Raw genomic sequence first — 12,763 nt, 5'->3', positions numbered from 1 at the left:
TTCCTCGGATTTCTCCAGATTCTGGGTCGGCGTACTATATAGACTACTCTCTCCTCTAATTCCAGTAACACCGATCTCATTGCTAGCCAATCACTTGCTTAACCGCATATATGTCATCGATACTATCTAGCTCTTCGGGACTAAGTTCGAATAAAATAGCTCGCACTGCTTCATCGACCCTCTCCTTCTTACTCATTCCCAGAACCGGAGCCGTGACAAAGGGCTTAGATAGGGACCAGGCAATTGCCACAATCGTCATCGACACGCGGTGGTGCTTAGCAATCTTTTCGGCCTGTTTGTTGATATTTTTATCTGCCTCTGTAATGGGCTGGCCAAGGAAAGATTGACCCTGTCCTTCTCCACGCGTAGTAGTAGAGAACTTGCGCCAAGGTCGGGCTAGGAAACCCCTTGCAACAGGGCTCCAAGGAATGTCACCCATTCCAAATTCAGCACACGCAGGGTACATCTCCCGTTCCTCCTCGCGGTAGATACCATTGTGAAGATTCTGCATTGAGATAAATTCTGTCCAGCCATGCATGCGGGCGGTGTATAGGTACTCAAGGAGCTGATGAACCCACATAGAAGAGGCGCCGATGTACTGCACCTTTCCCGACTTGACGACATCATGAAGCGCTTCCATCGTTTCCTTTATGGGGGTTCTGAGATCGAAGCGATGAATCTGCAGTAAGTCGAAGTAGGGCAAGTCGAGCCTCTATTGGCATCGATGCTGTCAAAAAGATGTTTCCGGCTCAACCCGTACTCATTCACGTAGCCAGAGTTGTCCTTTTCGTCGTCAGTCATCGCCATCGGTTGCTCGCTGCCGCGACCGACGGGCGCCCACAGTTTGGTTGCGATAACAATGGTCTCGCGGCGCCAATTATATTTCTTAATTGCTTTGCCTAGAATATCCTCTGAGATCCCGTTGGAATAGGCATGTGCTGTGTTGAAGAATTTGAGACCGGATTTGTAACAGTAATTAAGCATAGACTTCCGCAAAGCCCACAAATGGGCCCCCGCCCTAGGCCCAAAGCCCAACCCGCAGTGGGCTATAGGCCTAACCTTCGAAACTCGACCCAACCCGTAGCCCACTAATAGGGGCCCATAAGGCCCCCATTAAAGCCCATCTTATCGGCCTCTGTAATCGCTGTATTTCGACCTTCCACTGGGTATATAAAGTTCAAATTCAGAATCCAGAATGCTACTAGCTATATATATATATATATGTATATACTTCAATTTTGAATAAAATCCAACCGGTAGAAGTCGAGATACTATTAATCTTAATGTTTTGGTGAGATATATATTTTGGGTTTGTATAGGAGTACTACTACTTTCTACGTGAACTTCTGTAGTTAGACTGCGACATCGCCCATGGACGGGCGGGTGGGCAGTGCCCACGGGCCTTATATAAGCGGGCGATGGGCACTATCTATACGCCCATGGACGGGCCCTACCCTTAGGGCCTATTGTCTATAGACACCGTGGGCGCCTATAGGCCTTTTTAGTAAGCAGAATTTCTTGACCTCGTGACCTGTATTATTTGTGTATTTTTTCTCTGTATTTTTGAGTAATTCGATTATATATACAATGACTTAATACTACTGTTAATTTTCTGACCTCGGTCAGAAAAATAAACTGTAGAAGCCTTTATACAATAACTTAACACCACAGTCAATTTTCTAACCGAGGTCAGAAATAAGCTTTAGAAGCCTTTATATAACAACTTAATATATTGTCACTTTTTTGACCGGGGTTAGAAATAAGCCTTAGAAGCCTTTGTATAATAACTTAGGTATTTATTATATTTATATATTCACACTAATACAATATAAATTGATTATTATTGGGTTTACTACGCTTCCTTACTTCTCTTAAACCAGGGCGCTTTTGAGTGCTACCCTTATCTCTATAATAAGGGAGATAAGGACTGCTCTTATCTTCGCTGTCGACTAGCTTACTTCTCTGTCGCTTCCGTGTACTTAGCACTATAGAAGGACAAGGAAGCTGACTCTCTATTATAAACTTATACTCGATTAGTCTAATAGGATTATTATCCTCGGAATCCTCACTATCGCTGATTAGTTTAGGTATATTAGTAGTAAGCTTAGCCTCTCTCTGTTTGTCTGCTTCTTATATTGAATCTAAGGACGTATCCTTATCGGGTAGTTCTTCTATTTTAATATCGAACTGGGTTTTACACCGGAATATTATAATATCCTAGACTATCTTCGCACTCAGCCGCCTACGTCGGTAGTGGTAGATATCCTATACTGAATTGAAAAGACGTTTGACTCTAGCGTCTATTGTAGGAATAGAGAGAATATCGCGAGTAACACTTAAAAGAATTGGGAATTTATTCTTATATTCCTTCCCGAATTGTAAAGGATCGACCTTTCTCCTTACTATTATAGGTATTAGTATTCCTGCTTATAATAACAGTGAATATAACTAGACCTCATTAAAAACATTCAGAGGGCCGGAATCTCCCGCCCTCCGCCCGACCCTCGCGGGCGGAGGGCGGATACTTGCCTGCCCTCACCCGACCCTCCGCCCTCTGAGGGCCGCTCGAGGGCGGCCCTCATCGGCCCTCGTTTATATAAAAAAAGTTGACCTTTCCTAATTTAGATGTATAAAAGTGCTAACTTATCACTTTAAATTACGGTTATTTAACGGTGTTCTGGTTTGAATGTTATATTTACAATCTATTTCTTTATCAGCATCAAGAAACTTTATGAAATTGAGTTGTATTACGATAAATCATGGCAGGTAATAATGATATTATATATTCTTAGTATCTTTAAGTATATTGGTTGTTGTTAATTGTGAAGGTTGTCAATATTAGATGATGGAGTTGGAGAAATATATATTTGCAACTTCAGCTAGACCTAGGGTATATACTTCTTATCTGAATACTGATTTTTGAGGGCGGGTTGAGGGCGGGTTGAGGGCGGCCTGTATATTCCGAGGGCGGATTGAGGGCTGGATGAGGGCGGCCCTCAATTAGCCTAGTAAATCTAGCCAATTATAGAGATTATCTTAAGTTAAAGTGGATCAAATTGTGATATATTTACTATTTACCCAGTGAGCTGAACTTCAGGGTAGTTGATCAATTCTATTTACTAGGATTTGTTAATTTTCTTGGTATATCTACCTTCTGATTCCTATCCCGTTGTTAAGATATAATCTATAAGTGATTATTTGGTTAACAATATCTCAAATTTCTCAGTTCTTAGATATCTATTCCTTATCTATCTACGACGGTGATCCTACAAATTCAGTCGACCCTCTTCTCTGCTTTCCGAATAAGCAATTCCTAACCCCTGAGGTTTCCGAAAGCCAGCAGATATTTGATACCACCTCAAATTCTGGGTTTCTTACCCCAATTCCTCTACCTTCAATTCCTTCTTCACTTCAGCGTATTGGCCTAGGTCGATCAATAGCGTTTATTCTATACACCGATATATCAAAAGATGATTTTGTTTCCTGGTGGTTAGAGACTGAGTTTGGAAAGACAAAAAAACGACTAAACTGGAATAGTAACCGGACAGCCACTTGCTGGGAGCAATTTGATTAAGTGGCTGATACAAAAACTGGTAAACTAGGGGCAATGTGTCGTCAATACTATAAAGTCCTCGATTATCCAGCAAATGGGCGGTATAGAACAACTGCACTTTATCGACACTTAGCTGGACCGACTTGTCGTAAATCCAGTACCTAGAAGGGTAATATTAAGGGACTACTTATAAATACCGTATATATTATATAATTTTTCTATTATTTATTTACTAATAACTCTCTGGATTAATAGGCGCAGAACGTACTAAGCAAGTCAACAGTTTTTACGTAAGAGGTATAGGAATAGAAGCTCTTACAACTACTTACCCTCTCCTGTCTCCCCTTTAAGTTTATTGAACACCCAGAATTTCGTGAAGTTATTAACTTTGCCCGACTTACCCCGACACAACCATAGATCCCTTCTGCGGTTACAATGCGGTCTCGACTACAGCGGTATATCTAGGAACAGTAACAGTCTATTCTTAATAAGCTTCCTCCCAATGCAAAGCTTTCGATTGTATTAGATTGCTGGATATCTCCGTTTCGATAGGCCTTTATAGCTGTCACTGGCTACTTCCTCGACCAGTATTGGGAGTATCGAGAGGTTCTTCTTGGATTTAAACTATTATCTAGCTTACACTTAGGTGTTAACCTAAGTGACGTGGTTTTAAAGCTCCTCTATCAGTATAAGATTGCAGATCGAGTACTTACAGTCACTACTGATAATGTATCAAATAATAATACTATAATGGCAAGTATCTAAGAATCACTCTAGTCGCTTAAGCTAAACAATAGTGCTACAATCGTTCGGGTTCCTTATATTACCTATGTTATCCAGCTTAGTCTGAATGATCTTCTTGGGAAGATAAAGGTAATTCTAAAGAATAAGAGTGCGGAGATAGACTGGTCTGACGACCGTGTTCGCTCTCTTTGTGTAAGGCAACAAAAAAGAGAAATTGTTGATACGCTTAATAAGGTATATCCCTATAACTCTACTTTTTTTTTTATACTAATCCTTCTATTCTTATATAGGTCCGAAACCTTGCTATCTATATTAACGTAAGTCTACAACGGAGAGAGTTATTCTATAACCTTCAAACTGAGGAGCCAAAGCTTATTCCGATCTAGGATATCCGAACTCGCTGGAATTCGATATTTTTGATGCTCCGACGTACTAAACGGCTCCAATCAACCTTTGATCAATTCTGCGCTCAGTATAACCAGGAACACTTTACACTAAGTCCAGAAGAGTGGCGATAGATTGACTATCTTCTTTGGATCACCTAGCCTTTCTTTAAATTCACCACTCTTCTTTCTAAAACTAAGGATATTAGTATTCACCTGATCTTTAATATCTACAACAAGCTCTTTAACTACCTTGAAAAGTCAAAGACTGTTTTAAAACGGAAGAAGGTTGTATAGAAGCAGCTTATACTTACTTCTCTTGAGGCAGCAGAGAAGAAGCTTTCGCAATATTACAGCCAGACCGATCAAATTGATAACAATCTTTACGTAATTGGCACTATTCTCTCACCCCAACAAAAGCTTGACTTTTTTAAAGGAAAGGACTGGGATGATCCGGTTAATAACTGGCGTGTAATCTATCGAGTAAGTCTTAAGGAATACTTTCAGTCCTATAAGAAACTTTATTCAGATACACAATTATTATCCAGAGCTCGATTATCCGCAATCGCGATTTCAGAGCTTAAAATAGAATGCGGAGTAGAAGGGTCCCAGCCCTTAGTATTGAGTGAATATAATAAGCTTAAGGAATACCTTGACAGTGGTAAGTTATATCTTTTTGTTATCTACCCTATATTAACTTATATTTAAGGTATTATACGAACGCCTACCTGTATATTTTGGAAAGAGCATCAGTATCAGTACCCTACTCTTGCAAACCTTACACGCGATATACTATCAATACCAGCTACAGGGGCGGGTGTAGAACGCCTTTTTAACTCCGCTAGGGATATCTGTCACTACCGACGAGGCTCTCTAAAGGTATCAACAGTTCAAGATCTAATGATATTCATGTGTATATCAAAATTTGAGATCGAAGATACCCACCGAGCTTTGATCAATAAGTATCTTTTATATAAAGAGATATAAGCCAACTAAGAGGAGAGTGATACAACCAACACTTATCATTTTGACCCTATAAGTGATGATAACGAGGGCAGTGATACTTACGAGGACGTAGAGGATAAGGATGGTACTATCGAAGTAGTAGTTGATCAAGGTCAATCACAACGGAGGCAGCGGACTCAATCGGAGCTCGAGGTTGAAGAGCAGGAGGAGGATACGGATGGTGAGCCTGAGTTACCTTATACACAACGGTATTCAGGGAGGGTTCGGAAGCGCTTAAGTAAGCTTGATGGTTATGAAATTGAGAGTGATAAACGCCGTAGAACTTGAAGCTATATAACGTATATTAGTTCCTCAAAGAATGAGATATTTCTATTAAGATTTGATGTTATTTAGCCTGTTTAAATGATTACTCCTGGTTATATTTATTTTCTATAATACTAAGCTGTAAACCAAATACTAAATAATACAGCTGAGAAATGTATATTTTATGCAACTCTAGGGATTTCCCTGTTTGTCCTGTTTGTCGGCCCTCAAAATGTTTGGAGGGCCGCCCTCTGAGGGCAAGAAAATAACCTGCCCGACCCGCGGGTAGGCGTCGCTTGCCCTCCGCCCGCAAAAGTGCGGGTCTGCGGGCGGCCCTCAGAGGGCCGCTCGCGGGCGGTTATGAGGTCTAAATATAACGTACGCTTTTTAAGGTATCTAGTAAGTTCGTGCTCCGACGTTAATAGATTAGAGTGGATATAAGGTAGAAGGTCAAGGAGGGTATCTAGGTCACTTATACTAGCTGAGTGACGCTTAGGGGGTTGCTCTTCTTATAGGGACTGTATCTGAGTGTGTCTTTAGGCGTAAGGAGCTATAAACTAGCGAAGCGTTTCCTTATACTGATCACTCTAGTTTGTATCGTTCTCCGATATACCCTACGCCTTACTTAAGAAGAAGTGAAGCTTATACTAGGGTGTAAGAATTGTTCTAATTGCGTAGAGACTACTATAGATCTCTTTTGTCTTTGTGTAGTAAGAGGTAAGCTTTGCTATCCTAGTATTGAGGGCTTATAGTATCGCCTTCTTCTAAGGTATAGTTTTCGGAGTGAGTTATATAATCGATTCCTCGAAGTGCTCAAAGAGGGCGTTATAAATACTAAAAATATAATATACCGTTATCTCTTTGGTCTTTAAAAGCACTGTAGTAAAGCGATAGAACGGCTCTGTGATATACAGAAGGTAGTCGACCTACCGCTATTCTGCCTTACTGAGTTTGTATTTCTAAGTCCTAATATTATCACAGTATTTATCGTAGGGCTTACTGAGGCGTTTCGCACAACGAAGTATTAAGAAGGTAGAATTCCAGCGGGTGCGGATATCTTAGATAGGCGTAAGTTTTACTCTATTGGTCTGGAGACGGAAGAAATCATCGCGACGTTAGGGGCTTGTATTAATAAATACAGTAAGCCCTCGAATCTAGATAGTTATTAGATATATTAAGTGATAAATAAAGTGATACACTTACCTTAATAAGGGTTTATACAATGACTTATTCTGTAAAGGTATACTGGTCTCAGGTGTAAGGCCTGTCAACCGGGTAAGATACAAGGACTCGGTGAGAGGAGACGAATACAATGTATTGTGTGGAACTGTCTCAAGACTAATTCTTACAGGAGTAAGTGGGATCCAGGGGGATCCCAGACTATAGGGTAAACTATCTGATCGACTGACGTGGCCGTCATGTGACGAACCCCTCACGATCAGGTCACGATACTTGGCTGATTATATATTGGTCCTATATCAGCTGACTCCCGTATTGTCAGTCTCCAGGTTGTAAGGATCTTTATCCGTTACAATTAACGTCGGAGCACAAACTTACTAGATACCTTAAAAAGCGTATATTATATTCACTGTTATTACGAGCGGGAATACTAATACCTATAATAGCAAGGAGAAAGGTCGATCCTTTATAATTCTAGAAGGAATATAAGAATAAATTCCCAATTCTTTTAAGTGTTACTCGCGATATTCTCTCTATTCCTATTAGACTTCGGTAGAACCCATTTTGGGTCGGAACCTCTGACCCAAAACCCAACCTATTGGGTTTTGGGTTCCGCCCTCTATAACCCAACCTAACCCAAAACCCAATAGGTTAAACCCAATAACCCAATAATAACCTATTTGAACCTATTTTTGTATAAAATATAGGTCTTAGCGTTTATAACAATACTAAGTTATTCAAATAAATTACTGTTTTTTATAGCTATTCTAGTTTATTTATCGAATATTGCTATATTATCACAATATTGAGTTAGAAAATTTATATAATTACCCTGAATTTGAAGCTAATAGGCTTTATATTATATTGATTACCGATAAAAATTTATATTAATTATAGTATAGTGGTATTCTATTAATTTAAGTATTTATTAACTGTAGACTATTGAAAATATATATTTATAGTAGAGGGGAGTATATATATATTACAGGATAACTATAAATATAAATAGAAATATCTTATTCTTATTTGATTTTATATACAATTGATATTATATTAAAGTTATATTTCTCTTCTCTTATATTTAACTTATTATATATACTCCGAATTATATTTTCTAACCGCGGTCAGAAAATCACTTCTGGGAGGTAGGTATTTATATTATTATTTCTAACCGCGGTTAGAAAAGCCCTTCTAGGGGGGGGGTAGATATATATATTATTATCTCTGACCGCGGTTAGAAAAGCCCTTCTAGGGGGGTGTAGGTATATATATTATTATCTCTAACTGCGGTTAGAAAAGTTCTTCTAGGAGGGTAAATAAAATATTTTTAAGGGATCTTCTGGGGGAGTGGGTTATAAATAGGTCCTCTTAGGTTTTAATAGGTTATAAATAGGTTCTCTTAGGTCTTAATAGGTTATTAATAGGTTCTCTTAGGTTTTAATAGGTCCTATTAGGTCCTATTAGGTTCTCTTAGGTTAGACCTATTTAAATAGAGCTTATATAGCCAATTAAATAATATTATAGCTTATACCTTTTGATCTATCTACTTTACTATAGGACTAAGGTGTTTACTGTTTATATACCCTTCTCTTATAAGTATATACTCTCTCTGCCTTTCCCCCTTACCTCTATAGTATTCCCCTTTTCGGTCGCAATATCCTAAAGCTAGTATTCTGACTTTTTACCTACTCTTTACGATACGGATACAGATAACCTTAGCTATCTTATACCCTCTTCTCGAGTTCTAACCCTATCTAGTAGCTAGCTTACAATTAAGCCTTTTAATACTATTAATACTGACTTCCTTCGGCCCTCTAACCTTCTACTAATTCTACACTCTCTTACTCGCGTTGGCCCCGATCGGAGAAAGGTATATATACTTTATAACAATATAGTATATAAAGAATAGGTTAAGTAGTAGCTATAAACCGACTATAGGTAGAAAAGTAAGATTTCCTAGGATTTAAATCGCAATTCAAATATATAGAGCAACTTCGACTAAGTTACCTATACTAAAGATAGTGCGCCAAAGGTGATATATAAGCGCTGCTTAAAGATCCTAGAGTATCCTTATTCTCTATTACCTAGCGGAAAGGGCTATTATAGTATATCAACAATATTGAAGTATTTAAAGACAGTAGGCTATCGTAAAGCTTAATAGGGAGGGAAAGGAGAAATTACCTAGTTCCTTTAAAAAGTAGTATCTCCTTACCTCTTTATTTAGCTATCTAATTTCCCTAACACCCCTAGATATATAGGATCACAGCTTACTAGAGGCTCCTTTTTTATAATCGGTATAGGAAGAGTATCTTCTCCAATTTCTTACCCTCAATCGACTTCTATTCTACCTTATCGAATATCTAATATTTTATAAGCTATTCCGATTAGCCCGCTCTACACTATCTCTCCCTCCGATACCCTCTGCTACTACAATACGTCGTCGTTTACGTAATATAATTATAGAACAATAGAAATCTATCCTCTAAACACTACCTAACGACGTAAAAATCTCGATCGTATTAGATTGCTAGACTTCTCTATATAACTAGGCGTTTATAGCTATCACTAGCTATTTTATTAATAGTAACTAGGTATACTAAGAAGTTCTACTTAGATTTAAACCACTTTATAGCTCCTATACCGGTTTAAATCTAAGTAGTATACTCCTTAAAACTCTAGTTAAGTATAAGATCTAGGATCGGGTATTTAGAGTTATAACTGATAATATAACTAACAATAAGACAATAGTTAAGGCTATTCAGTAGGCGCTCTCTAGCGATATAATAGTAATCCGAATACCCTATCTTACCTATATTATCTAGCTTTATTTAAACTAGCTCCTTAATCGTTTAAAGGCTATCCCTCTAAATAAGAATATAGAAACAAAGTAGACTAACTAGAAGTTATCTACAGTAAAGGTAAATACTTAGCACTAGACACAGAGGATCTTATATACCTTAAATAAGGTCCGTTATCTTACTGTATATATCTATATAAGTCCGTAACGCTAGGCGGCCTTTCTCCGACTTTAAGAAAAGGGATCCCAGCTTATTCCAATCTAGGACGTAAGGACTCGGTGGAATTCTACCTTCTTAATACTTCGTTGTGTAAAGAGACTACGTAGTTTCTTCTAGCCCTTCTATAAGGAGTATAACTGTAAGGAGATATTGCTTAATACTTAAGAATAGCGTTAAATTAACTATCTTCTATAAATCACTCGGCTATTCTTTAACTATATAACAGAGCTCTCGAAGATAAAGGAGGTCACTATATATCTTATCTTTAAGATTTATAATACCCTCTTTAATCACTTTTTTGAAGCAGAGGCGCTGCTTAAACGTAAGCGTATTCTATAGAAATCAGATATACTTAAAGTACTTATAGCTGGTCGCTTAAAACTTAATAAGTACTACTCTTAAACCGATAATCTTAAAGGATATATCTATACAGTTAGGACAATACTAGCACCTAACAGCAGATTTTAGTTCTTTCTATCTAATAATTGGGAGCCTCACTAGCGTGATACCTACCGGAAATTATTCTAGGAATTATTGATTCTGTATTAAGAGCGCCTTATAATAAATTAAGGATCGACTAATACTCTAACAATAGTATTATCTAGTTCTAGGCTGAATATAATACTAAAGAGTAATAAGATATCCGTAAAACCAGCTGGTAATAAGATAACTTAATATCTCGATAGTGGTATATTTATAATCTATTTCTTCCCTATATAGGATAATACTAATATATTTATACTACTAGATCTAATTAATATTAAACCTCTTCAATTCTAGCGGGAGAACTAATCTTGTTTCCCTACGATTGCGTTACTTACTCGCGATATTCTCTCTATCCTAGTAACTAGTACTGGTGTCGAACAGCTCTTTAATACTACTTAGGATATTTATTACTACCGCTGTAGTTATCTAAAGTCCGAAACAATCGAGGAGCTTATATTGTTTCTATATACAATAAGATTCAATATTAAGGATTCTGAGGTAAAGTAGCTTAAGCAGTTCTTTACACTAGCTGAGATTGAGTCAGCGAAGGAGCAGAACGATAAATATACAGAGGATACTAAGCTTAACCTGATTAGTGATAATAAAGAGGAAGAAGGAGTAGATAATAGACTGCGAGAGATATCTCCTTATTTAATAGATATAGATATAGAGGTAACAGAGCCAGAGTTACTAGAGACTATAACTCAGAGACGGGCCTTAGGGAGGAAGCGTAAGAGTAGGGTAGATAAGGATTTTGAGCAATATTAGAGAAATATATCCTAGTTTAATTATTTGATTTATTCTCTATTTTTTCTAGAAGAGCGCTGTAAGTAAAATACTCAATATTATAAGCAAAAAATATATTAATTATACAGTTATACGCTAGAAGTCTGTTTATCTGGTTTACACTATATTGGGGCCCCAATAGGTTACCCAATAGGTTTTGGGTTATAAGCTATAACCCAAAACCTATCGTTGGGTCGAAGCAATAGACCCAAAACCTATTTTGGGTTGGGTTGGGTTAGGTTGGGTCCGGGTTAGAGTGGGTTGTGCCGAAGTCTATATAGTACTAAGTACGCGGAAGCGATAGAGAAGTGAGCTAGTCGACAGCGAAGATAAGAGCAGTCCTTATCTCCCTTATTATAGAGATAAGGGTAGCACTCAAAAGCGCCCTAGTTTAAGAGAAGTAAGGAAGCGTAGTAAACCCAATAATAATTAATTTGTATCGTATTAGTGTGAATATATAACTATAATAAATACCTAAGTTATTATATAAAGGCTTCTAAGGCTTATTTCTGACCCCGGTTAAAAAAGTGACAATATATTAAGTTATTGTATAAAGGCTTCTAAAGCTTATTTCTGACCTCGGTCAGAAAATTGACTGTGGTGTTAAGTTATTGTATAAAGGCTTCTACAGTTTATTTTTCTGACCGAGGTTAGAAAATTGACAGTAGTATTAAGTTATTGTATATATAATCGAATTACTTAAAAATACAGAGAAAAAATATATAAATAATATAGGTCACGAGGTCAAGAAATTCTGCTTACTAAAAAGGCCTATAGGCGCCCACGGTGTCTATAGACAATAGGCCCTAAGGGTAGGGCCCGTCCATAGGCGTATAGATAGTGCCCATCGCCCGCTTATATAAGGCCCGTGGGCACTGCCTACCCGCCCGTCCATGGGCGATGTCGCAGTCTAATTAAAGCCTAGTGGGCTTTCACCCCGGGCCTATAGCCCATCGATGGGCCTAAGGACCGGGCCAAAAACCCGGCCCATTTAGGGGTTGGGTTGGGTTGGGCTTTGGGCTTTATGGGCCGGTGCGGAAGTCTAATTAAGCATGGGCAGTGCCTCTTCCTCCGGAATTGACCACTTGAAACGGCCCTCGGGATTTCCGAAACCCATGCATCCCACGCCAATGGGGGGCAATCTGAAGGCCGCTGATTCCGAGTTGCACGTATCTCATATTGAGTTGTCTAAGGAGGATGGAGCGAAAAGAGAGATAAGTTGGGGACGATAACTCGAGTTTTGCCGACCAAGCAGAGTCCTACCCGGTGGACAGAGTTGTGAGACGAATAATATTTACAAATGGAGCCTCTGGAAAGAGTTGAAATGAAATTGCTCTACACAAAAT

At 38.4% G+C, this 12,763-nt stretch overlaps 1 protein-coding gene across 1 annotated transcript; it reads right to left on the bottom strand.

Annotated features, from left to right (window-relative positions):
- Nucleotides 1-82: 82 nt before the first annotated feature.
- Nucleotides 83-984, bottom strand: N7479_002640 (uncharacterized protein; the record flags this gene model as incomplete). The annotated part of the gene is made up of 2 exons (XM_057250337.1): nucleotides 83-712; nucleotides 769-984. The coding sequence occupies 2 exons, from the start codon at nucleotides 982-984 to the stop codon at nucleotides 83-85; spliced, it is 846 nt and encodes a 281-aa protein (XP_057114769.1).
- Between the last annotated feature and the right edge of the window lie 11,779 nt (nucleotides 985-12,763).

Source organism: Penicillium vulpinum (genome assembly GCF_028829585.1).
Source record: "Penicillium vulpinum strain IBT 29486 chromosome Unknown utg000001l_segment0_segment0, whole genome shotgun sequence".
NCBI classification, from domain to species: domain Eukaryota; kingdom Fungi; phylum Ascomycota; class Eurotiomycetes; order Eurotiales; family Aspergillaceae; genus Penicillium; species Penicillium vulpinum.
This window is presented reverse-complemented; position numbering and strand designations above follow the sequence as displayed.